Genomic DNA, 20,628 nt, shown 5'->3' on the forward strand with positions numbered 1-20,628 from the left:
ACCAGGGCAAGTGAGCGGGAAGCAGGGAAATGAAAAACGTTGGGGAATTTTTACAATATAAGAATAATAGAATAATACAGATACAAAAGTATATGATCATTGAATAGATTTAGGATGATGTAATGAATTGTTTTAATATAAATGTATCCAATGCCCAGAATATTTCATTCAAAATGAAGGAATAATAATTATAGTCAAATAAATGATGTACAATGATGATAATGTATACATATATACTAGATTGATAATTTGTGATTTTATATACAATTGAAAGTGAGGACTATGGAAATGATGCACAAAAACTCCGCAACCAAACGACATGCTGTATGTGATTGAAGAAGGTTCTATGTGTTGCGTGTTGTCTGTCTTTGTCTGCCCAGAAAAGAAAAATATTCTTTTTAAAAGAGAGAGAGAGAGAGAAGGAAAAGGAACAAGAAATGATGTTCAACGATTTTTGGGTTTGCGGAAATACCACCCCATGAAAATATAAATTAAGAGCTGGAAGAGACACATGCAACAATAGAAAAAGAAAGGAAGGGAGGAAAGGAGATGAGAGGGAAAAGGAGGGAAGGAAGATAGGAGGAGAGGAAGGGAGAAGGAGAGAAAGAGGAAGGGGAAGAGGAAGAGAGGAGGAGGGGAGAGGTAAGGGAAGAAGGAAGGGAAAGGAGGAAGGAAGGAAGTAGAGGAGGGAGGGAGGGAGAAAAGAAAGGGAGAAGAAGGTGGGGTCAAAACAGGCGAGGGATGGTAAACAAAGCAACCCAAATGGAACATTATAATTCTATAAATGGGATGACAAATGTATAAGAACCATGAATGTAAAAAAAAGAATAACAACTATGTGAATGTATACCTACAATTGTATATAGAGAATGAAAAATAAAAAACTTTATATATAAAAAAAGAATGTCTCCCTTGGTCTTCAGCTTTCAAATGTTTGGAGCCGGCAGCAGAGAGAGGGGTGGGCAACGGGTGGGCCAAGGAGGATTGGCTGTGTGCGCAGCGCCTTCTGGAGCCACCAGAGGGCACACTCCTCTGGGATTCTCTGAAGCTGTGGGTTGAAGGGGGGGGCTCTTTTCAGGGGACAGGTGGGGAGGGGGGGTTTCCAGAAGAAAAGAAGAGCCCCCCCACCATCGGGAGGACCTCTGCCCCAACTCGCTTTGGTCCCATCAGTTTGGGACACCATGTAAAGTCACTGACACTGCAGGAGAGAATGGGGAGGGGGGGTCAAAGGTCATCCCAGAGAGCCAATAAGGGCTTTCCTTCTGAGCCCCCTCTTCCCCCCCCACAGATCAGCCCTGCCCCCCCTTCTTCTTTGCTTGAAGGATGCAATAATTCTGCATTTCTAGATGCACGGGGGGGGGGGGAGAACATGGGTGGGATCAGCCACATCCATAGGTTGGGGGTGTTAATGTTGTAAGCTGCCCGGAGTCATCCATGTGCGAATTGTGTGGTCGTGTGGTACTTTGAATCATTCACTGATTCATTCTGCTTTTAAAGGCGTTGCTGTGCTAGAAGAAACGATCTCCCTAAACAATTGGTAAAACAATTACTCTGCTTGTTTCCTTGATTCCTTGATGCTCTGAATGATTGGCAGGCCGTTCAGGTGTGGCTGAGAGGGTGGCCCTTCCTGCTGCTAAGAGACAGCCAACACAAACAGCGCCTCTATGACTAAGTCACCCCCACCCCCGGTGGCCTTTCCCCCTCTTTGGGACATTCCCCCAACTGCTCCGGGGAGAGGCAGGGACCCACGCCAGGCCCCACCTCCCCCACCCTACCCGCAGGGCCAGGAAGAGGCTCCCTCTGGGGAAACGGGGGGGGGGGGGCAGCAGAGGTCGCCTTGAGCCCCACCAGGGAAGAGAAGCAGGCCGGAAGGATTCCCTCCCTGCCTCCAAGTCCTTTCGGGCTTCCTGGGGATTCCCAGCTCTGCTCTGCCTTGACGGGTGGATTCCACCTGGAGCAGGTGGTGCTGCAGACGGCCAGGCCCTGGGCTCTTCCACCAAGGGCTTGCCCCACAGCCAGAAACCCCCTGCCACCCAAACCAGGGGGGTGGGGTGGGGGTCAGCACAGGCAGAGCAGCCCAAGAGGAGTTTGAGAAAAGTCCAAGGGAGGGGAATTGCCAGGGTGCTCAAAGGAGGGGAGGGGAGCCAGGCACCCACGAAAAATCGCCAACCAGGGGACGCCCCCTCCCTCCCTCCCTCCCTCCCTCCCAGGCAGTGGCCCAAGGGCTGTAGCAGGGCATCATCAGCCATGTCCCCTGCTGAGGTAGACGCTGGTTTGGTTGGGGTCTTTTAGGGGCCTCCCTCCCCCCTGCCAGGGCAATTGCTCCCGCCCGTTCCCTGCCGCCCTGCTGCTTTCAGCCAGAGGACCAGCTGGGGCTCCCTGCCATCCAGGGAACGGGCAGCCCCCCCCCCTCCCCGCCTGTTTTCTTCCAAAGTGCTGAGCTGGTGGTGTTGACATTAACTTCCTTTGGAGGCTTTTGATCAGCAAATAATCCTGAAACCAAAAGAGGAACCACCCTGCTTTGTGTGACACACAATGGAATGTGCGCATCAGGGCAGCCACAAGTTACCCAACCAGTTGCAAAACCCTCAATTCCTACGTGCCACCGCAGCCGGGCAATCTGCCACCCAGACTCTTTGGGAGCCAATGGGGAGCATTGGAGGCAGGGCAGGGCGGGCAGGACCCCCCGGGCTCAGCTCCCTCGTGCCTCTGGCGGGCCCTAAGCGGTGAAGGCCAACAGCTGCCCATTCCTCTGACCCCGAATCATACATGGGCACGGGTGAACGGGAGCAGGCAGGAGCTGCACGCCTGCTGCATGGAGGGCAGGGGACAAGAGCCCCCCCTACCCCGAGGTTCCCCCTGCCAAGGGCAGCCCTTAGACTCCGGTGGCCCCCTGGTGGTCTGTCTCCAGAGGGCCTCCCCCTCCTCCTCCTCCACGGGCCCTCTGAACGCAGCCCTCTCTTCTGTTGGGCAATAGCCCTTATATACCGCTTCATGGTGCTTTACAGCCCTCTCTATGCGGTTTACAGAGTCATCCTCTCGCCCCTTCCCCAGCAGTATGGGTCCTCATTTTACCCACCTTGGAGGGACGGAAGGCTCCATCCTGGGTCAACCTTGAGCTGGTCAGGATCGAACTCCCAAATGCTGGTCGCCGGTAATCAGCAGAATTAGCCTGCAACACTGCCCTCTAACCCCTGCGCCACCCGGGCTCCCCATTCATCAGCCCTTCTCTGAAGGGGGGAGTTGGAGGTATTTGGAGGGTTTAGCACTTGGGGGCTTTTTTGCACCCCACCCAGAATCCTTTAGGGTTGTACTTCGTACATTAAGCCACCTCTGCCAAGTGCCCACATTCTGCCAGGTTGGAGGCCCAGTTCCACTTTTGCCCAGGAAACGGACAGCCCAGAAGGGGGAGGGCCACCCTGTGCCCATCCAGCCGGTCTCCATGTTGCGAGAATGGCTGGAGAGGCAACTCAGAAGCTGGGATGATCCCAGGCAGAAGCTTGACCTTCAACCCCGTACCCCCCCCCGTGGCCCCCACAAGGGCCCTCCTGCCACGCTCTGGTGGTGTCCCTGAAGCTGCACCCAGCAGGGCCCTCGGATGGGCAGGAGGGGAGGCCGGTCTGTGGGGCAGCTGCTTCCGTGTTGCCTTTCTGGGCCCCAGCCTCTTCCTCTGCAGGGATGACTCGGTGGTGCCCTCCCCCCGCCTCCCCCCTCCCCTCCCCTCCCCCAGGGGGCCAGTCACGTTGAGCTCCTGGTGCCTGGAGTGGCTGCCTGAGACGGCTGGGCGGGAGGGGCTGTCTGACTCACGGGGCTGACTTGGGGGTGCTGGGGGCCCACATGTCTGCAAATGGGGGGAACAGTGGAATGGCCCCTCCCACTGAGATGGCTGGGCCGAAGATGCGGAGGTCCGAGGTCAGGTGGGTGGAGGCAGGCAGAGCAGGGGGGGGGGCTTGTGTGATGGGCCGTGAGTGACAGAGGGCCCCTCGAAGGACAGACGGAGGAGGAGGAGGCACCAGGGCCTTTGTGGGTGATGCAGGCGGTGTCTGATGGCCCCTCCCTCTGCCCTGGGTGCTCTCTGCTGGCTGGGACACCCTGGCAAACGTGCCATTCCAGAAGGTGGGCTGAGGGCTGCCCTTCTGGACCCCTTTCCTCCTGGAAGGCCCCAGAGACAGCAAGCAGGAGGCAGCCGAAGAGCCTTCCGGAGGCAGAACCCCTACCCCCTCCCCGGAGCTCCCTTTCGCCTGGCCCAAGAGCCCCAGGAAGCCCCTGGGGGCAGAGGAAACACCTGCCCCCCCCCCCCGGGGCCTCCGCTGGAGAAGCAAAGAGGAAGAGCGGCGGAGGGCTTGGGCAGAGGAGAAGGCCGGGCAGGGGGCAGCCGGAGGCCAAGGGGAATTTGTGAGTCATGGTGCTCCCTCCGCCCCCACGACAGGATCAGCTGGGGGTGCCTGCTGGAAACTCCACTCAAGCCCAGCCACCGCAGCCTTTTCCCGGATTGGCTCGGCCCACAGAGGCCTCCCTCACTTTATGCATTAATTTATATGCACAATGACTCTGGGAGTGTGTAATAGTAAAGATCCAGCTAAAAATTCACAATTTTAGCCCCCGCTCTACCCTGTGGCAACAACAGACTCACACAGCCCCCTTGATTGTCCCCCGAATGGGGGTCCCCACTGACACCCCCCACACCTTTTAAGACCTGGCTGAAAAGCCACAGGAACTGGGGCGGGGGGGGGGGAGGGGGAGCCTCACCTCTGGTAAGATGCCTTCCGTGGGGGGAGGGGGGGCAGTGCACAGGAGGCCCTTTTCCGGGGTCTCACCAGACCTCCCTCCCTTCCTCCAACGTTCCCTGCCATCCTGCCTGGGGAGATGCTCGGGGAGGGGGGGGGCATCAAACACCCTGGCCATCTGGGACTTTAGAGGAGGCAAGCAGCGCCTTGAGTCGAGGTTGCACTGGGAAGAACCCAGAGAAGCTCCAGCAAAAGAGACCCCTCCAAATTTGGATCTGCACAAAACCATGTTTAAGGCCCCTTCCTGAAGACCCCCCCCCCGATCTCCCCACACGCCTTCCCCTAGCAAGGGGGGAGGAGGGGATGGGGCAGCTCTTCCAGGGGCTGCCTGAGAGGCCGGGGGCTGGACCAGGGGCTCCTTCTCGGATGACAGCAGCCCCAGAGGGCATGTGGGAGGGGGGGCAGCGCAGGGAGAGAGGCCGTTGTGGGTAGACCACCCTTGCCAGCATGGAAGGGGGCAGGCCCCCCGGTCCCTCCCTCCCCTCTCCCTCTCCCATCGCCGCAGGCTGCCCCAGGAACCAGCCGGATCCTGCTTCCGAGTGCCAGAGCAGCTGCCCAAGGGAGGCGGGCCCTGGAGAGCCACCCAGAGGGGCCTGGAATCCCACTGGGCCAGGGCTCGACCCGCAGCGCCCTCTGAGCCGGACTTGCCTGGTCAGCCCCAGGCCTGACTGCAGTTGCCGGGTGGCTCCGAAGGAGCAGCTGCCGCCGTGTGACTCAGAAGGGCCCACTGGGGAAGAGCCAGGTGGCAGTGGCTGCTGGAGACTGGTCCCGGTGCTTGCTGGGTACCCACGGCCAGGACCCTCCCGCTGCCCTGCGAGTGGCTCACCCCAGGAGCTGGAGCCTGGCCTACAGAGGCTGCCCTCCCTTGCACCCCCCTTTCCCCACGTGGCTCAGCCCAAGGGCCCCCTTCTGCCCCTGCTGGGGGGTCTCAGGGAACACGGCCACTGGGCCTGGCTGCCTGAGGGGGTTTGGGCTGAGCCTGCTGGGCAGGGACAGACATCAGCCGTGCAGCCACTGAGCCCAGGCCTGGCTGGGCAGAGCCGCCCACCTGCCAGGTGCCCCGTGTGGCTAGAGGGAACCATTTGCCAGCCCCCTCCCTGGGCTGGGCGGGCCTGGGGGTGAAGGGGAAGAGGGGCTCAAAGGCCAAATTCTGCAAGCGGAGGGGGCGGCGGCAGCAACACCCACCTGCCAGCCCTGAGGGGCAGCTGCTGGCCTGGTCCTCCTGGAGGGCCCAGCGAGGGAGGACCTTCTGGGAAGCCATCCGCCTGGTGAGGAAGGGGCCCCAAAGGCCCCAAAGCGGCCCCAGTGGGGAGGACCCCTCCCACAGGAAGCTTGTGCAACCGTAGGACTCCGCTCCAGCCGGGCAGCTGCCCACAGGGGGCCTCCCTGGCTTTCAAGCGGGCACGGCCCCCCCTGCCCTCACAGGCAGCCCTCCCTGCCAGAGGGCAGCTGGCCTTCTGTTTGTTTAGCCTGGCTTCCCAGGGGGCAGGGGGGCTGGTGGGAGGCCTCCTTTTGGTTGGTCCCCCTAAACCCTGAGGAGAATCGGGGGGGGGGTCAGCAGAAAGGGAGGGGCGGTGTGAGGGGGGGTTGGTCTTCACGGGGGTCATAAGGCTGAGGAGCTCAGAAGGCCGAGGTCACAGCAAGGGGTCTCCCAGTGCTGGTGCCCCAAGCTGTGGGGTTTCCTCCTGTCCCTCCTGGCCCTGCTCTGCTTGGATGGCAGCCTCCCAGTCCCCATCGCCTCCTGCCCTGCTGCTGCACATGGGCCTGGGAACCTGGTGGGCTCATTGACCGGTGACCACTGAGCTTGGAATGTCCTCCGGATGGCCACTCCCCCGCACTCAAAGGAGCAGCAGCCGGGCCGTCCGGCAGGGGCTCTCGGTGGGAAAGGGGCCTCCAGGCTGTCCTTCCCCTCCCGCCCACCATCGCCCCAGGGCGCCCAGGTGCCCGGCCTCCCCTGCAGATGCTGCTGTCCATGGAGCGGGAGAAGTGCGGGAGAAGAGCCCGCGGTGCCAGCCACCCAGAGGGCACGTGGAGTAGTGCCCAGTGCCCTGTTCCTGACCCTTCCTTGCCAGGGGGGCTTCCCCACTTCCATGTTTGGGAGATTCCGGGCGTTCAGGAACGATGACGATGTGGCCCAGAGGAGACTGGGTTCATCCTGGCCCAGCAGGGGGAATCCGCCCCCGCAGAAGCAGAAGCAGCGGCCGCCACTTCAGGCTGCATCATCAGCGGCTGAAATCTGCTGAATCGAGATTGCAAAACACGCGGGGGGGGGCGCAGGGGGAGAGCAGCAATCCTTCCCTGAACCTTTGCAGTCTGAGTCACGTGCCCAAGAGGAAACCCCCCCAGGCTGAGGGGGGGGGTCTTTCTGTCCCTTGCAACCCACGGGGAAGAAGCCTCGGAACGGGCCCTTTGACGCTCAACCTCGGGCCCCGCTCCAGGAAGGGCTCCCTTCACAGATCCCCCCGGTTGGGAGGGGTCCTGGAGGTCACCTAGCCCACCCTTGCCCAGAGCAGGAATCTCTCAGAGAAAGGGGGATTGTGAGGCGTCCCTCTCTGGGCCTCGCCCGCTGACACTCCCCGCTCCAGGAGCCCCAAGGCCGTTTCCCCCCTTTAGTCTCCAGTTCTTGTCTTCCAGGAGTTCAAGCGCCGCCTGCCAATCTCGGCTCCTCCGGTGCTCCTTGAGGACCGAGCCAGCTTTAGCGCTCGGGCGGAGTCAGCCCAGGATCGCCTCGGCCGTTCCGGCAGCTGCAGCGCCAGGCTGGCTCAGGCCGGATGCCCCGATCCCTCCCGGGCCGCTCCAGCCTGTCCCGCGGCGTCTGCAGAGGCTCCGTGCCAGCCATCTCCGTCGCGCACCCTTCCCTCTGGAGAAGGCTGCGGGGCGCTGGGTCCCGCCGGAGCCCCCCTCGCGGGAGGAAGGCCCCGGGGACCGCGGAGGGAGGACGGCCTGCTCGGGGAGGCGGGCTCGCTTTCCGCCCGGGCCGCGTGCCAGTCCGGCTGCTGGGGCGGCGGGGGCGGGAGGAGGGGCGGTGCCCGCCGCTGACTTCATCCCGGCTTCCTGGCCGGCGGGCGCAGCGCCTATAAAGCCAAGCGCGGGGCGGCGGGAGCGCACCGGCAACGAGTCCAGGAGCCGAGTAAGCAACGGGGTCGCCTGCCTCATTAGCCCAACCGACGGCCGCTTCTTCCCGGCCGGCCTGGCGGAGGAGGTGCCGTCGCTCCTGCTCAGAGGAGGGGGCTGGGGGATCCCGGTGGGCCGGTTCTGGGCTGGGATAAGAGCCAGGCGGCGCTCCCTCCCTCCCGCCGCCCCGCGCCGATTGACCGCCTTCTTCTCCCGGCAGGATGGAGCTGTGGTCCCCGCTGTTCGTGGCCTGCCTGGCCCTCTCGCACGCCGCGCTCCCCCCTCCTGGCCGCCAAGGGGCCCGCGTGGCCCAGCTCTCCGCGGACTTCGGGGTGCGGGTGTTCCGCGAAGCGTCCAAGACCTCCCAGGAGCAGAACCTGGCCTTCTCCCCCCATGGGGTGGCCTCGGTGGTGGCCATGCTGCAGGCGGCGTCGGAGGGGAAGACCCTGGCCCAGATCAAGGGCGCCATGGGCTTCGGCCTGAGAGGTGAGGGGCTGCAGCGGGGATGGGATGGCACTTGCTCTCTGGGCGGGTCCCGGGGGAGGGGCAGCCTCCTTGGGCGCCTGACCTCTCAACCTGCACCTGGGAGCAGGTGGGCCAGGAGAGCTCCAGGGGCCGGCAGGTCCTGCCTGAAGAGCCCAGGGAGGCTCTGGGGCTCCCTGAATGAAAGCGGGCTGGGGGTGAAGGCCCACCTCACCCTCCAACAGGCCAACTCTGCTCCCCCCAGAGCACCCGCCCATCCCTGGCGGGTCAGGAGAGGGCCTGGCTGTGGGCTCCAGCTGAGCGCACTCTCTTCCCCCCCCCCAGAATGGGGCGTCCCACGAGCCCTGCGGCTGCTGCAGAAGACCCTGAGCGGCCCCTGGGGCAAGGACGTGGTGCAGATGGCAGACGCCCTGTTTGTGCAGCGTGACCTGCCCCTGGCGCCCACCTTCATGCTGCGCTTCCGACGACTTTTCCACCAGATGGTCAAGCAGGTGGACTTCTCGGACAGCGCCCGGGCACGCGAGGTGGTCAACGCCTGGGTGGAGCAGCACACCAATGGTGAGCAGCGGTAGGGGGGGCTCCCTCGGGAGACCAGGCAGACTCTGCCCTGGTCCCCCCGGCTGGAAAACCCGGGTGAGGCGCTGGATTCAGGCCGGGGCTGAAGCCAAAGGGCCTCTGAGCCTGGAAGCTTGCCCAGCCGCCCCCTCCCTTGACCGCCTCTGCTTCCTCAGGGATGATCCGGGGCTTCCTGCAGGAGGGCACCCTGGGTGCCCTGACACGCCTGGTGTTGGCGAACGCCATCCACTTCAAAGGCCTCTGGCGGCTTCCCTTCCCCGAGGCTGCCACTCGCCAGCGTGTCTTCCACAAGCTGGACGGCAGCACCGTCGTGGTCCCCATGATGGAGCAGACGGCCAAATTCAACTACGGTGAGGAGCGATGGGGGCAGTTTTGGCTCTTGGGCCTGAGCCAGCTGGAGGGAGCTTCTCTGAGCGTGTGCAGAGCCCCTCACCCTCCCCCCTTCTCCCCCAGGTGAATTCTCCACCCCAGAGCAGGGGGACTACGATGTCATCGAACTGCCCTACCAGGGGGAGATGCTGAGCATGCTCATCGCTAGCCCCTTCCAGCGGGACGCCCCCCTCTCGGCCCTGGTGGCTGCAGTCGACCCCCGCCTCATCGCAGAGTGGAAAAGCAACATGTCCGCGGTGACCCGGCTCCTCGTCTTGCCCAAGTAGGGGACGCTTGGGACAGGCTCAGGCCACCAACCCCGCAGAGGCCCTTCGGCCCTTCACTGACCTTTCCTTCTCTGTAGGTTTTCTCTGGAGAGCGAAGTTGACCTCCGTGCGCCACTGGAGGCCCTGGGCATGACGGACATGTTTGATTGCGAGAAGGCCAACTTCAGCCGTCTCTCAGGTCGGGGTCTCTCCTCCTCTATGCCGCTTTCGGAGCAGGGCGGGCTGGCTGCAGGGAGCCTGGCAGGGCTAAAGCGCAAGCCCAAGGAGAGGGGTATCAGGTCCCTGGGTGCGCACAGGGTGCTTTCCCTGGAGCCCATCAGCTCCGGCGTGAGAGAGGCCTGGCAGCCCTGGCTGAAGCAGGCAGGCAGCCTGTATCCAGCTGTGGCTCAGCTGCCCCCACCCCCCACCCCACTGGGCCTGCATAAGGGAGGGGTGCTGCCCGTGCAGAGGACCTGGGAGCAGGGGGGAAATCCAGCAGGTTCTGGAGAAGTTGGGAGGGAATGGGGATTTTGCAGGATCCTTCCCCTGCCACACCCACCAAGCCCAAAATTTCCAATATTTTTTTTATTTTTAAACATAAAAGACAACATTAAAAAAATCCCCATCCACTGCACACAGCATGTCGTTTGGATGCATTTGTGCATCCATGTTTTCAATTACAATCACAGACTTTCCGCCTAATATAACCAGACACTTTCATTGTACAATTGGGGAAAAAGAAAAGAGGAGAGTTAAAAATCCTGAATTTCACCACCGCTTGGGAGCCAATCGTGCTGACTGACCCTCCCTCCCTTTGCAGGGCAGGATGGCCTCTTTGTGTCCCGGGCGCTGCAGAAAGTGAAGATTGAGGTGAACGAGAGTGGCACCGAGGCCTCTTCTGCCACAGGTGGGTGCCCTGGGGCACTGCAGGGGCCCTTCTCTGGTTCTTTTTAACTGAGGAGAAAATACACACTCGCTCACACTCTTTGAGGCTTCCTAACATGCACAGGGGGGGGGGTTTGCTCTGAAGTGGGTCCCCCTCACGGCTCCCCCCCCCAGGAGCCCCAGGAGGAGGTGAGGGCTGGGCACTCTGCGGGGGGGGGGGGGCAGGGTGCTGCTGCTGCTGCTGCTCCCTGAAGCTGCCAGTCAAAGGGGGAGCTGCTGAACGAGGCCCCCTCCTCCCTCCCTTCCAGTGGCCATCGTCTATTCCCGCATGGCGCCCTTGGAGATCGTGCTGGACCGGCCGTTCCTTTTTGTTGTGCGGCACAACCCAACCGGTAAGCCCCCCCCCCGAGGACCCTTCCTCCCACCCGAGACTTCAGGGTCTCTTCCGAAGGGGCTGTAGGGCCCCAGGGAAAAATCAACTCACTTCCTCCCCCCGCATCAAATGGAGGAGGGCTTCCCTTCAGCCGGGACCCCATCCCCAGCGCCAGAGGGGGCTCTGCTGCCCGTGTGCCAGCACAGGCCGAGGGAAACCCCTCCGTGGTCCAGTCCAGCAGCCGCAGGAGGTTCCCAAAGTTAGCCAGAGGGGACTAAATTGGGGGGGGCTGAGTGTCAGGAGGCACGGCTGGTTGTGTGAACTGGCTCTTGCGCTAAGCCTTCACGGGATAGATTTGCTTGGCACCCCTGCGATGCCAACACAGCCGTGGCTCGGGTGACCCAGGTTTAGGGTGGAGCCGCTTTGCAACCCAGCCAATCTGAGCCGCAGGGAAGACCTTCAAGGGGGGGGGGGGAAACCTGTTTGGGTCTCTCCTGCCCATTCTGGTGGGGGTGGCAGCTCAGAGATGGACCCTGGGACTAGAGTGCCCCTTCTGCCCCCCCTCCCCCATTGTACCTCTAACGCCTGGATAGCTAACCAGAGATCCAAGTGGGGCGGGCAGCCAGAGTGCTCCCTCCCTCCAACCATGGTTCAGCTTCAGCTGGAGGCTGCTGGTGTGCAGGGAGCAGGTTCTGGCACCTGTTTTAGGCCAGCCCAGGAGGCTCCAGCCCCCTTCTGTACCCGCTCCGCCCCCCCAGCGAAGGAAGAGGGCAGAGCCAGCCCCGCTTTGCCCCCCCCCCCCCCGCTGCCGGCCTCCCGTAGCTTCTCTGTTCCTCCCACAGGGACCATCCTCTTCATGGGCCAGGTGATGGAGCCCCAGCCATTGGGCCTCCCTCTGAAGTGAAGAGGACCTCCGTGCCAGCGGGATGATCTGCCACCAGTCCCCTCGTGGAAGTCGCTTCTGCCCGGCCTTCTCCCTGGCATGTCCCGCCACTTCTGGCATCTAGGACACTTGTGCGAGGACCAGGCGCCGGTCCAGGCAGGAGGGGGCCTGCAGGCGCAGCAGGGGAGCTCTGCCAGCCGCCCTGAAGGAACGCCTGGAGAGAGAAGGGGCCACCGTGGACGCCAGCCTCGCCCGGGCACAGCCCCTTCGCCCTGCACCCGGGAGCCGCTCTCTCCTCCCCCTCTGGGGCTCCGTCTGGACGCACTTTGGGACTAAAGAGAAACTTAATATATGCAGATATTTTGTCTTATTTTTGTACATTAAAAGAATGCACCGCCACCCCCACTGACTCGCGTGCCTTTGGAGGGGGGCCGGGGGGGGGGGCGCGACTGCAGGGGGCGGGGAGGACGCGGGCCCCGCCTCTCGCGGGTTCTGGGGCGGGGCGGGCGGGAGCTCCCGCTGACGTCACGGCAGGGCGTCTCCCGCGTCTCCCGGCAACCGCCCGGGCCCGGAAGTGCGCGCTACGAGCATGCGCGGCCGGAGGCACCTGGGCAGGTTAGGGCGGAGAGGAAGCGGCTGCCGGGCCCGCGTGGGACGCCCCCCCCCGCCGCCGCCGCCGCCATGGTGAGGAAGGGGGGCGGGAGGGGGGGGGCGGGCGCCGCCCGGGCAGCAGGAGACGCCCGAGGAGGCCCGCGTGGCTCCGGCGTCGGCGGGCGCGGCTCTCCGGGGCCTTCGGGCGGGCGGAAGCAGCGGGGCCTCTGGCGGGCACCTCCCGGGCCGCCCTGCCCCCCCTCCCCCAAGATCCTGGGGGAGCTTTTGGGGGGGGGGCGACCTTTGTGGCCCCTCCCGCGTCCGTCAGGCTCCCTTCCTCCTCCGCGGTGCCCCCTCGGGCCCTTCCCCGCTGCTCCCGGCCCCCCCTGGGCTCCTCCATGGGGAGGAGGAGGAGGAGAGTGGCGGCCCTGCCTCCCCCGGGCTCTCGGCTCCTCCCCTCCTGGGCCTCCCTTGAACAGACGACCTCGGGGCTGCCCAGGGGGCTCTGGGGCGCTGACCCCCCCTCCCCCTGTGCCCTGCAGATGCGCTTCATGCTGCTCTTCAGCCGGCAAGGGAAGCTGCGCCTGCAGAAGTGGTACCTGGCCACCTCCGACAAGGACAAGAAGAAGGTGGTGCGGGAGCTCATGCAGGTGGTGCTGGCCCGCAAGCCCAAGATGTGCAGCTTCCTGGAATGGAGGGACCTGAAGGTGGTCTACAAGAGGTGACTTCCTCTGCCCGGGGGAGGGAGGGGGAGGGGGAGCAACCGGCCTGTGAGGCCTCCTCCTCCTCCTCCTCCTCAGGCCCCCCTGCCTGCCTCCTGGGGGGGGGGAGCAGCTTCTGGGAGACGGTGGGAGAGGGCCCCCCCCCTTTGCGGCCTCTGCACACCTGGCTTCCTCCCTGCATCACTGGAGGAACAGCTGGTGGAGGCCTGGAGGGGGTTTGCTCCTCCATAGGCCTAGCCTGGGCTATGAGCCAGAAGCAGCCTGGCTATTTGGTGAACAGGGGCTTCCCCCAGGAAGGGGGAGAAGAGCCAAGGGACGCCTACCATAGCCACATCCTGGGCTTCCCTGCTCCTTCCCCTTCATGCTGTGGGACAGCAGAGGGCCGAGCCCCACCCGCTCACCTCCCATTGGGGGGGGTGTCTGGGGCAGCGAGGGGGTCCGTTCTCGTGCCTTCTGCCTCCCGGGTCCTGCTGCAGACGGCTGGGCTGAATGGGGAAGGTGGCTACCCTTCCCCAGTGCCGCTCTGGACAGACCAGCTTCCCTGCTGAGGAGGGGGCTGCTCCTCCGGTTGGGGTGGGCTTCATCCCAGAGAGGCCAAGAGCCTTGAGAGGAGAGGACCATTGAAGTCCCTGAAGGGCTCTGGCTAACATGAGTGCATGTGAATTCTTGGTGGTCCCCCATTCTCCCCCCCCCCACCCGAATGCTGCTTCAGCAGGGGGAGGGGGGTGCTGTGGGGCAAGGGAGTGACTCCTCCCTCTCTCCGGCCCAGGTATGCCAGCCTGTACTTCTGCTGTGCCATCGAGGGCAGGACAATGAGCTGATCACCCTGGAACTCATCCATCGATACGTGGAGCTGCTGGACAAGTATTTTGGCAGTGTGAGTCCAAGGGAGTCTCGGCTTTCCTTTCTTGCCCTGGCCCAGCCGCTTCCTCGCTCCCCCCACCACCACCCCTTGTGCTCCAGGCCGGCCCCCTGGGCAGCCCTCCTGTTCCTGCCCCTCCGTGGCCTCTGGGACCCTGGCTGTCGCTAGGCCTGCCTGCGTTTCCTCCCAGCCAGGAATTGGGCTGGCAGCTGGGCACTCCAGTTTCCCCACAGATCCTGAGCAAAGCCCCCCCCCCTCCCTGCCTTCCTTCTGCCCCTCCTCCTCCTCCCCCTCCCCAGGTGTGTGAACTGGACATCATCTTCAACTTCGAGAAAGCCTACTTCATCCTGGACGAGTTCCTGATGGGGGGGGAGGTGCAGGACACCTCCAAGAAGAGCGTCCTGAAGGCCATTGAGCAGGCAGACCTCTTGCAGGAGGTAGGGGCTGCGTGGGCTGGTGGGGGGAGGCAGGCTGCTCTGCTGCACCCACTGCCAAGGGCTGTGGGGGGGGGGGAGGGAGGAGGAGGAAGAACACCCCCCCCCCAGCTCCTCGCTTGCTGCATGCCATGAGTCACCGCAGGCAGGCTCTGCTCGCTCTCTCCGTGGGCGACTCGGCTGCCGTGAACAGTGAGGAGGGGGGCAGCCGTGGCCATCGGGCTCCTGTGGGGCTTCTGGCACCTGGGATGGCTGCCTTGCTGGGATAAATTCCGCCAGCCAGCCGAGCACGTGCAGAGTGCCTTCTCTGGGGAAGAGGGGTTTGCGAGCAGCGTGCGGAGTTCTCTAGTTTGACCCCCCCCTCCCCTTTTTGCCCTGCAGGAGGATGAGTCTCCCCGGAGCGTCTTGGAGGAGATGGGGCTGGCGTAGCTTGGCTCCATTCAGAATCTCGGGCCGTCCTCCCTCGCCGCCCCGCCTCTCCCTCCCCCACTGCGGATACCGACTCCCCGGGACTCCGGCAGGTGGGCAGCTGGGCTCTGCAGCCACCCGGCTCCGGGGCAGGAGGACGCGGGGCGGTCCCCGTCTTGGTCCCGGGTGCTGGCAGTGAACGGCTCTCCTGCGACCTCCTTCATCAGCCTCTGGTCCCTTCCTGCCCCCTTTCACGCCCGCAGCCTCCGCCTGCTGCCGCCGACTGGCCCCGGACAGAGCCCACGGCGTCCCCCCCCCCCCGGAGCCATATTGGGAGGCCCCAAGGAACAGCAGCTTCCCCGCACTTGAAGGCTGCCCTCGGGGGGGGGGGCTGTTTGGGGGTGTCTCTTTGCCCTGCTGGCGCTTCTCTCCGGCGCAAGGAATGGGGGGGGGGAGGGGCTTCCCGGGTTCCCTGGAATAAAAGGTGTCTGGAAGAGTCTGGCCTGGTGGTCTTTTTATGCAGGGTCCCAGGAGGGACGGCAGACCGGAAGGAGGCAGGCAGGCCCTGCACACGCTCTGTTCTTGCCCTGGGGGGGAGGGGCGTGGAGGGGGGGGCGCTCCTGGGCCAGGGGTCCCGGCTGCTGCTCTGTTGCCAGTGGGGAGGTTCAGCCAGGGAGCCCCTGCGGCTGGCCCTGGAGACCTCCCAAGCAGGGGGGGGGGAGGAGGGGGGCAAGCAAACCCCGGAGACCCTGGCAGCCACTTGACTCCTCCTGCCACGGGGCATCTCGCCTCGCATGAGGGCACAGCTGGGAGGGGGGCGTGGGCAAGGGGGGGCGGCAGAGCAGAAGGCTGAGGTGCAGGGAGGGTGGGGAGGCTTTGGGCCTGGATGCCGGAGCTGCTTGGACCCTCCAGCCCAGGAGTAGCCGCCTGTGGGCATTCTGAGCCCCTTCCTCTGCCCGCTGGGGGCGCCCAGTGTGCTTCTCCTCCCTCTCGGTCAGCCGAGGGGCCGGCTGAGAAGGGAAGGGGGAGCTCTGCAGGGGGCCTCCTAGTGGCCTCTGGCTTCCAAGGAGAGTCTCCCCTTCAAACAGGTCCTCTGCTCCCCCTTGCCCTCCTCCGACTTCACGGGGGCCCTGCAGCCACTCGATGGGACGGTTGCTTCCCAGAGCAGCTGAGAGAGACACACGTGGGAAACAGAGGTGGCCACTGGAGCGTTTCAGAGTCCCTGGGTGGAACGTGGTCCTCTCTCCGACGTACATGGGGCCCATCTCACAAGCGACTTGGCAGGATATGGAGAGCAAAACCCTCCAGTTGCAGAAGAGAAAGGGAACTCGCACCCGCCTCCATCCTGATTACAAAAATGGGCCTCTGCAGTCCGTCCAGCTGCTGGCCTAACCTTAAGGAAGGCTGAAGGGCCGGAGTTGCCCATATCTCCAGGAATGCTGCTCTCCCCCCCACCCACCCACCCCCGCAAAAAAGTCAGGGCTCCTGGCTTCAGCAAGAGGATGTTGTTTCCCAGAGGGGCCCCAGAACGCAGCCTCTGTACTACGCCTTGGGGGGGCACCTAGAAGCCTGTGGAAGAGCCCCCCCCCCCAGCAGCCCAAAAGCCAGTCTCCAAGGAGTCGCTCCTGAGGTGGCAGCTGGACTGGCCTCTTGGCTGCCAACCTTCCTCCGGCCATTGCGGGGGGGGGGGGGGGCTGCTAGGCAGCTGCCGAGGCTGAGCCCATGAGCAGCCCCAGGGCCCCTCTCTGTCCGTCCCTCTTCCATGGCCCTCCTCCCAGTAAGGCCCCTCCCGCCAGCACCCACCCCTACGCTGGGGTCTCTCTCTCCGCACTGGGCCCCTCCCCAGGTTTCTTTCCTCCTGGCAGAGCTGCCTCCGCTCCCGCGTGAGATCCCGGACGGCAGGGCAGGCAAACCGGGAGCCCCTCCCCAGGGCAGCTCCTGTCCTCTCTCCCCTTCCCGATGCGGCAAGGCCTGAGGCTTCGTGGCTGGTGCCGCTCTGGGGAGCCCTGGAGGTTTCTCTGGGAAGCATCCTGGCGCCCCAAGGCCAGCTCCTCTGCCCTGCTCCCATCTGATGCCGGCCGGGCGAGAGTGGGCTGGCCCTTGCCACTCTGCACGCGCCCTCAGGAGGCACCGTGGGGAACGACCACGTTGTAGCAGCACCTCCCAGAGCTGCTTCTGGTGGGATCCTGCATTGGGGGCAGAGGCCCATCTGGCCCGCAGCCCACCAATTTGCAAATAATGAGAGTAACTCATAATAAAATAGTTGCTTTTATTTCTTAGCAAAACTAGTAATTCGACATGCTATTTACAACAGGGCAAATGTGTTTTATTTCAAGTACAACAAAATGGACATCAAAACAACGTCTTCTGCTTGCTTGTACAGGACTGGACGTCACGAACTGAAGAAACTTGCACACTCTGGGACTGATGTCAGTGGGGAATTCTCACACGCGTGCAAAGTGCCTCCTCCGCCTCCGGTGCTCACCCGGGTGGATCCCTCCGGCAGGCGGCTCTGGATGGTCATGAATGGTCACAAGCAGGTCTACTGAAACATGCTGAGTCCCAACCCCACCACCACCCCCACCCCTTGCGGGGGGGCCCCTTGGCTCTGGGTGCGGAATACCAGCGTGGTGCTCGCGCGGCTCCTCGGTGTCAGCCCAGGAGCCGGGGACGGCCGCCTGGTGCCTCTGTCCCAGATGGCCAGGGGGCAGCCAGAAGGAATAAAGGATCCCCCGCCCCTCCTCCCTCCCTCTCACTGCCATCCCCCTTGGGCCCTTTTCCATCTCCACCACGGGAGGCAGAGCCCCTCCAAGAAGTGGCCGGCCTGATTCGAGGGCAGAATGGAAGGCGCAAACTCAGCTCCGCCAGGAAGCCTGGCCTTGGGCCTCTAATCCACGGAAGGTGGAACGACACGCAGGCCGAATCGGCAGACGCCACGGGGGGAAATCTTTACCCAGCCTTATTTCCTGCCCCTCAAACCAGTTGTGAAAAAATTGGTTTGCATCTCTTGAGATTCCCTTCAAACTGGGGGGAAAAGCCGATGTGTGTTAGGAGGGGCAGCATAAACGGAGCCCAAGGACTTGAGTTAGCCGCTCCGGCTGTGCTCCTAAGGCCCCCCCTCCCTTCACCCGGGGACGTTCCGAGGGAAAAGGGGGGCCCCAGGCGGCGCTTTCTAGCTTCGGGGCTGCCTTGAACGTCCCCCGTAGCCAATGCGGAGAGTCCGCAGAGCGAGACGGGCGGGAAGTTGCGTCTCCTCTCTGATTAGGCTGTGACCAAAAGCGGATTAGAGAAACCAGTTCGGTGTGTGGTTAAGGCTTGGGGCTAGATACCAGGAGATGGTGAGTTCTAGTCCTGCCTTAGGCACAAAGCTGCCTGGGCGACCTTGGGCCAGTCGCTCTCCTGCAGCCCTAGGACGGAGGGAGGGAATGGCAGTCCAGTTCTAAAAGATCTTGCCAAGAAAACTGCAGAGGGACTCTGGGAGTTCCCGTCTGGCTTGAGACACGGGGGGGGCAAGTGGATGGGGATTATTTAGGAGGTGGGTCTTTGTGGCCCCACCCAACTCCCCCCTAATTCTTTTCTGCCACTTCCTCTGCAAGTGCCATGGAATGGGGGCTTCTGGGAGTTCTGCCAACCAGGGGTGGGAGGGGCAACCGGCATTTCCACCGGAAGCTGCTGCTCCCATGGGAGGAAAGTGCGTGTGGTGTGTCCTCTGCTGCCCTTGCTTGCAGTTCCTCCGGGGGGGGGATTAAGGGGGGGGGTTGTGGGAAGGGGGTCGCACGTTGCTCAGAGAGGCTCCTTTAGGCTGGATGTCAGGGGGGGGGAAAGGAAATTCCCCTTTCCCCCAGTGGAGGGCGGCTGTCTGGAGTCAGGTGAAGAGGGAGGGAGGGAGGGAGGGAGGGGCGCTGGCTGCCCCCAGGCACCGGATCTTGGGACCTTTCAGCAGGTGGGGAGATTTGGTTCTCCTGAATCATGCAAGAACCCAGATTTATGTCAGAAACACTGAGGGGCCAAGTGTCTTGGGGTGGGGGAGGGGTGGGGGGGTGGGGAGAAGGGGCTGCCGCCACCTTCACTAGAAGCCCCTGGGGTGCTTCATCAGCAGGCCCTCCAGGTAGTTCTCCAGCTCCTCATCGTGGGCCTGGAGGTCATAATAGCCGTCCCGTGGCCCCAGGGGGCCCGGCAGGGTGTGGTAGTGGTGGTAGGCTGGCGTTTGGAAAGTCCGGGGGTTGATGTGGTTGGAGAGCTTGGTGCTTCTGTCCTTGGCCTGGTGCCGCTTGGGCACCGGGAACTCGTTCCCTTTCAAGACTTCGTTCCAGGCGGCCTCCTCCTGCTTGGGGAGGTGGCGATACGGCTGGAAGGCCCTGCCGATGGGGTGGGAGGCCTCTTGGTGGGCACTGGGGTGAGGGGGGGCCTTCTTGGGTTTGCTGTGGGGCGGCGCCAGGAGCTGCTTCCCCTTCAGGCTGGGCTCCGGCTCCTTTTTCTCCACGTGGTTAATGATGTCAATGACGTCATCGGCAGGCAAGTGCAGCTTGCTGGACAGCTCAATCAGGCGGTCAATGGTGTTGGGGTCGATGTCCTCCTCCTCCTCCTCCTCCTCCTCCACCCCCTCCGGGGTCTCGTTGGACCGCTTGTCTTCAGCCACGTTGTCTTCCCCGTCTGCAAAGAGGAGGGAGCCCGCCTTGCTTCCTCCTTCTCCTTCTTCTTCGGAGTCCTCCTGGGCGGCGGCCCCTCGCTGGCCTTCGCCGTCCTCGTCTTCTTCACCATCCTTCAGCAAGTACTGGAGAAGCAGGTCAGAGGCCATGTCTGCCAGGCGCTCTTCCTCAGCGGCAGCCCTGCGGGCCTCCTCTGCCTGCCTCCGGCTCTCGGCCAGCTCCTCGTAACGGCGCTGCAGGAGCTGGTGCTCCAGATGCTGCTGCTGCCTCAGCTTCCGGGCCCCGGTCCAGGGCTCCTGGGCGGGAGGCGCCTTGCGCTTAATGTTGAACTTGAGCTGCTGGTATTCTTCCAGTTCCTTGAGCATGTCGTTGGGGTGGGCCCCCCCTTGGGGAGACTGGGTAGGGGGCATCTGGTGCCCGTAGGAAGGTTCCTCTCGCTTGTCAATGGGGCTGTAGTGTTGCAGCTCCTTCAACATGGACTTCAGGTTCTCCATCTCCGGCTGATCCAAGATCCTCTCCTCGGCCTCCTCCTCCTCTCGTGGCGGTTGGTCTCTGTCCTTGTCGGACGGCCAACCCGGCAGGCTCTCCAGCTGCACATCGGAGCTCCGGGCCTCACTCCGGACTCGCTCCTCGTTGGCACCAGGCTTGGGGCTTAGGGGTGTCTCCTTGGAGTCCTGGGGTGCAATCTGAAGTGCTTGCAGGAGGACGGCCGCGAGGGCCTTGGGATCCATGTCTTGGAAGAGCTCCTCCCTGCTGCCCTTCTGCTGCCCAGCGTCTGGGCCCATCTCTGCCCACTCTTTGTTGGACCCTTCTGGAGCTTCACCCAACTGGCCCTCCAGGCCATGAGGAAGGGCCAGCTGGCGATGGCATTGCACCCAGAGGCAGAGGAGAAGGAGCCACGTCCCTCTGCGGAGAGGCTGGGGCCAAAGCATTACGATGCACCTCTGGAAGATCTGTGGGGGGAGGGGGGAGACAGACAAGGGGGCAAGGTCAGAGCTCAAATGTCCCAGGAGCAATGAAAACACGAGGGACCTCCAGAGTGGTTGGCAGAAGGAGCCGGCTGGGCTCTCCCACTCTTGTCAGAGGTGAGGTGAAACCTCTCCCCACCCCCACCCCTGTTAACTGCTTGGTATGGTTGGCTAAAGGAATTTTTGTCAGCTGCACAATTAAGGTGGGATGCCATCTGCATGGCACATGGGTCGCGGAGTGACTCCTCGGGGTGGGTG

General features: G+C 63.2%; 4 protein-coding genes across 4 annotated transcripts in view; 3 read left to right on the top strand and 1 right to left on the bottom strand.

The window, feature by feature from the left end:
• Nucleotides 1-1,541, top strand: part of TRIM56 (tripartite motif containing 56) — a 4,871-nt gene extending 3,330 nt beyond the window's left edge. The window contains 1 exon segment of the mRNA XM_014069904.2: nt 1,498-1,541. Within this exon segment, the coding sequence (XP_013925379.2) occupies nt 1,498-1,541 (44 nt within the window).
• Nucleotides 1,542-7,847: 6,306 nt separating this feature from the next.
• Nucleotides 7,848-12,135, top strand: SERPINE1 (serpin family E member 1). The gene is made up of 9 exons (XM_014069907.2): nt 7,848-7,917; nt 8,122-8,387; nt 8,709-8,942; nt 9,116-9,310; nt 9,414-9,612; nt 9,694-9,794; nt 10,416-10,502; nt 10,789-10,872; nt 11,696-12,135. Exons 2-9 carry the CDS (start codon nt 8,123-8,125, stop codon nt 11,755-11,757), a joined length of 1,227 nt encoding a protein of 408 aa, XP_013925382.2. The 5' UTR covers nt 7,848-7,917; nt 8,122; the 3' UTR covers nt 11,758-12,135.
• Nucleotides 12,136-12,277: 142 nt separating this feature from the next.
• AP1S1 (adaptor related protein complex 1 subunit sigma 1) lies at nt 12,278-15,247 on the top strand. Its single transcript, XM_014069905.2, is given in 6 exon segments — nt 12,278-12,420; nt 12,870-13,048; nt 13,819-13,850; nt 13,853-13,926; nt 14,211-14,348; nt 14,727-15,247. Coding segments are annotated over 6 exon segments (474 nt in total). The 5' UTR covers nt 12,278-12,417; the 3' UTR covers nt 14,775-15,247.
• Nucleotides 15,248-18,800: 3,553 nt separating this feature from the next.
• On the bottom strand, nt 18,801-20,342 carry VGF (VGF nerve growth factor inducible). The gene has a single exon (XM_014069901.2). The coding sequence runs from the start codon at nt 20,332-20,334 to the stop codon at nt 18,823-18,825; it is 1,512 nt and encodes a 503-aa protein (XP_013925376.2). The 5' UTR covers nt 20,335-20,342; the 3' UTR covers nt 18,801-18,822.
• Between the last annotated feature and the right edge of the window lie 286 nt (nt 20,343-20,628).

This window comes from Thamnophis sirtalis, unplaced genomic scaffold (assembly GCF_051295495.1).
Source record: "Thamnophis sirtalis isolate CommonGarterSnake01/CBP01778 unplaced genomic scaffold, rThaSir2_p1.2 scaffold_4, whole genome shotgun sequence".
Taxonomy (NCBI): Eukaryota; Metazoa; Chordata; class Lepidosauria; order Squamata; family Natricidae; genus Thamnophis; species Thamnophis sirtalis.

Bases quoted from the DNA above. Each gene is read 5' to 3' on its own strand.
- SERPINE1 (XM_014069907.2), top strand. From the start codon at position 8,123: ATGGAGCTGTGGTCCCCGCTGTTCGTGGCCTGCCTGGCCCTCTCGCAC. The intron at 9,795-10,415 runs GTCGGGGTCTCT...CTCCCTTTGCAG, and splicing joins CAACTTCAGCCGTCTCTCAG to GGCAGGATGGCCTCTTTGTG. The intron at 10,503-10,788 runs GTGGGTGCCCTG...CCTCCCTTCCAG, and splicing joins CGAGGCCTCTTCTGCCACAG to TGGCCATCGTCTATTCCCGC.
- VGF (XM_014069901.2), bottom strand. From the start codon at position 20,334: ATGCTTTGGCCCCAGCCTCTCCGCAGAGGGACGTGGCTCCTTCTCCTC.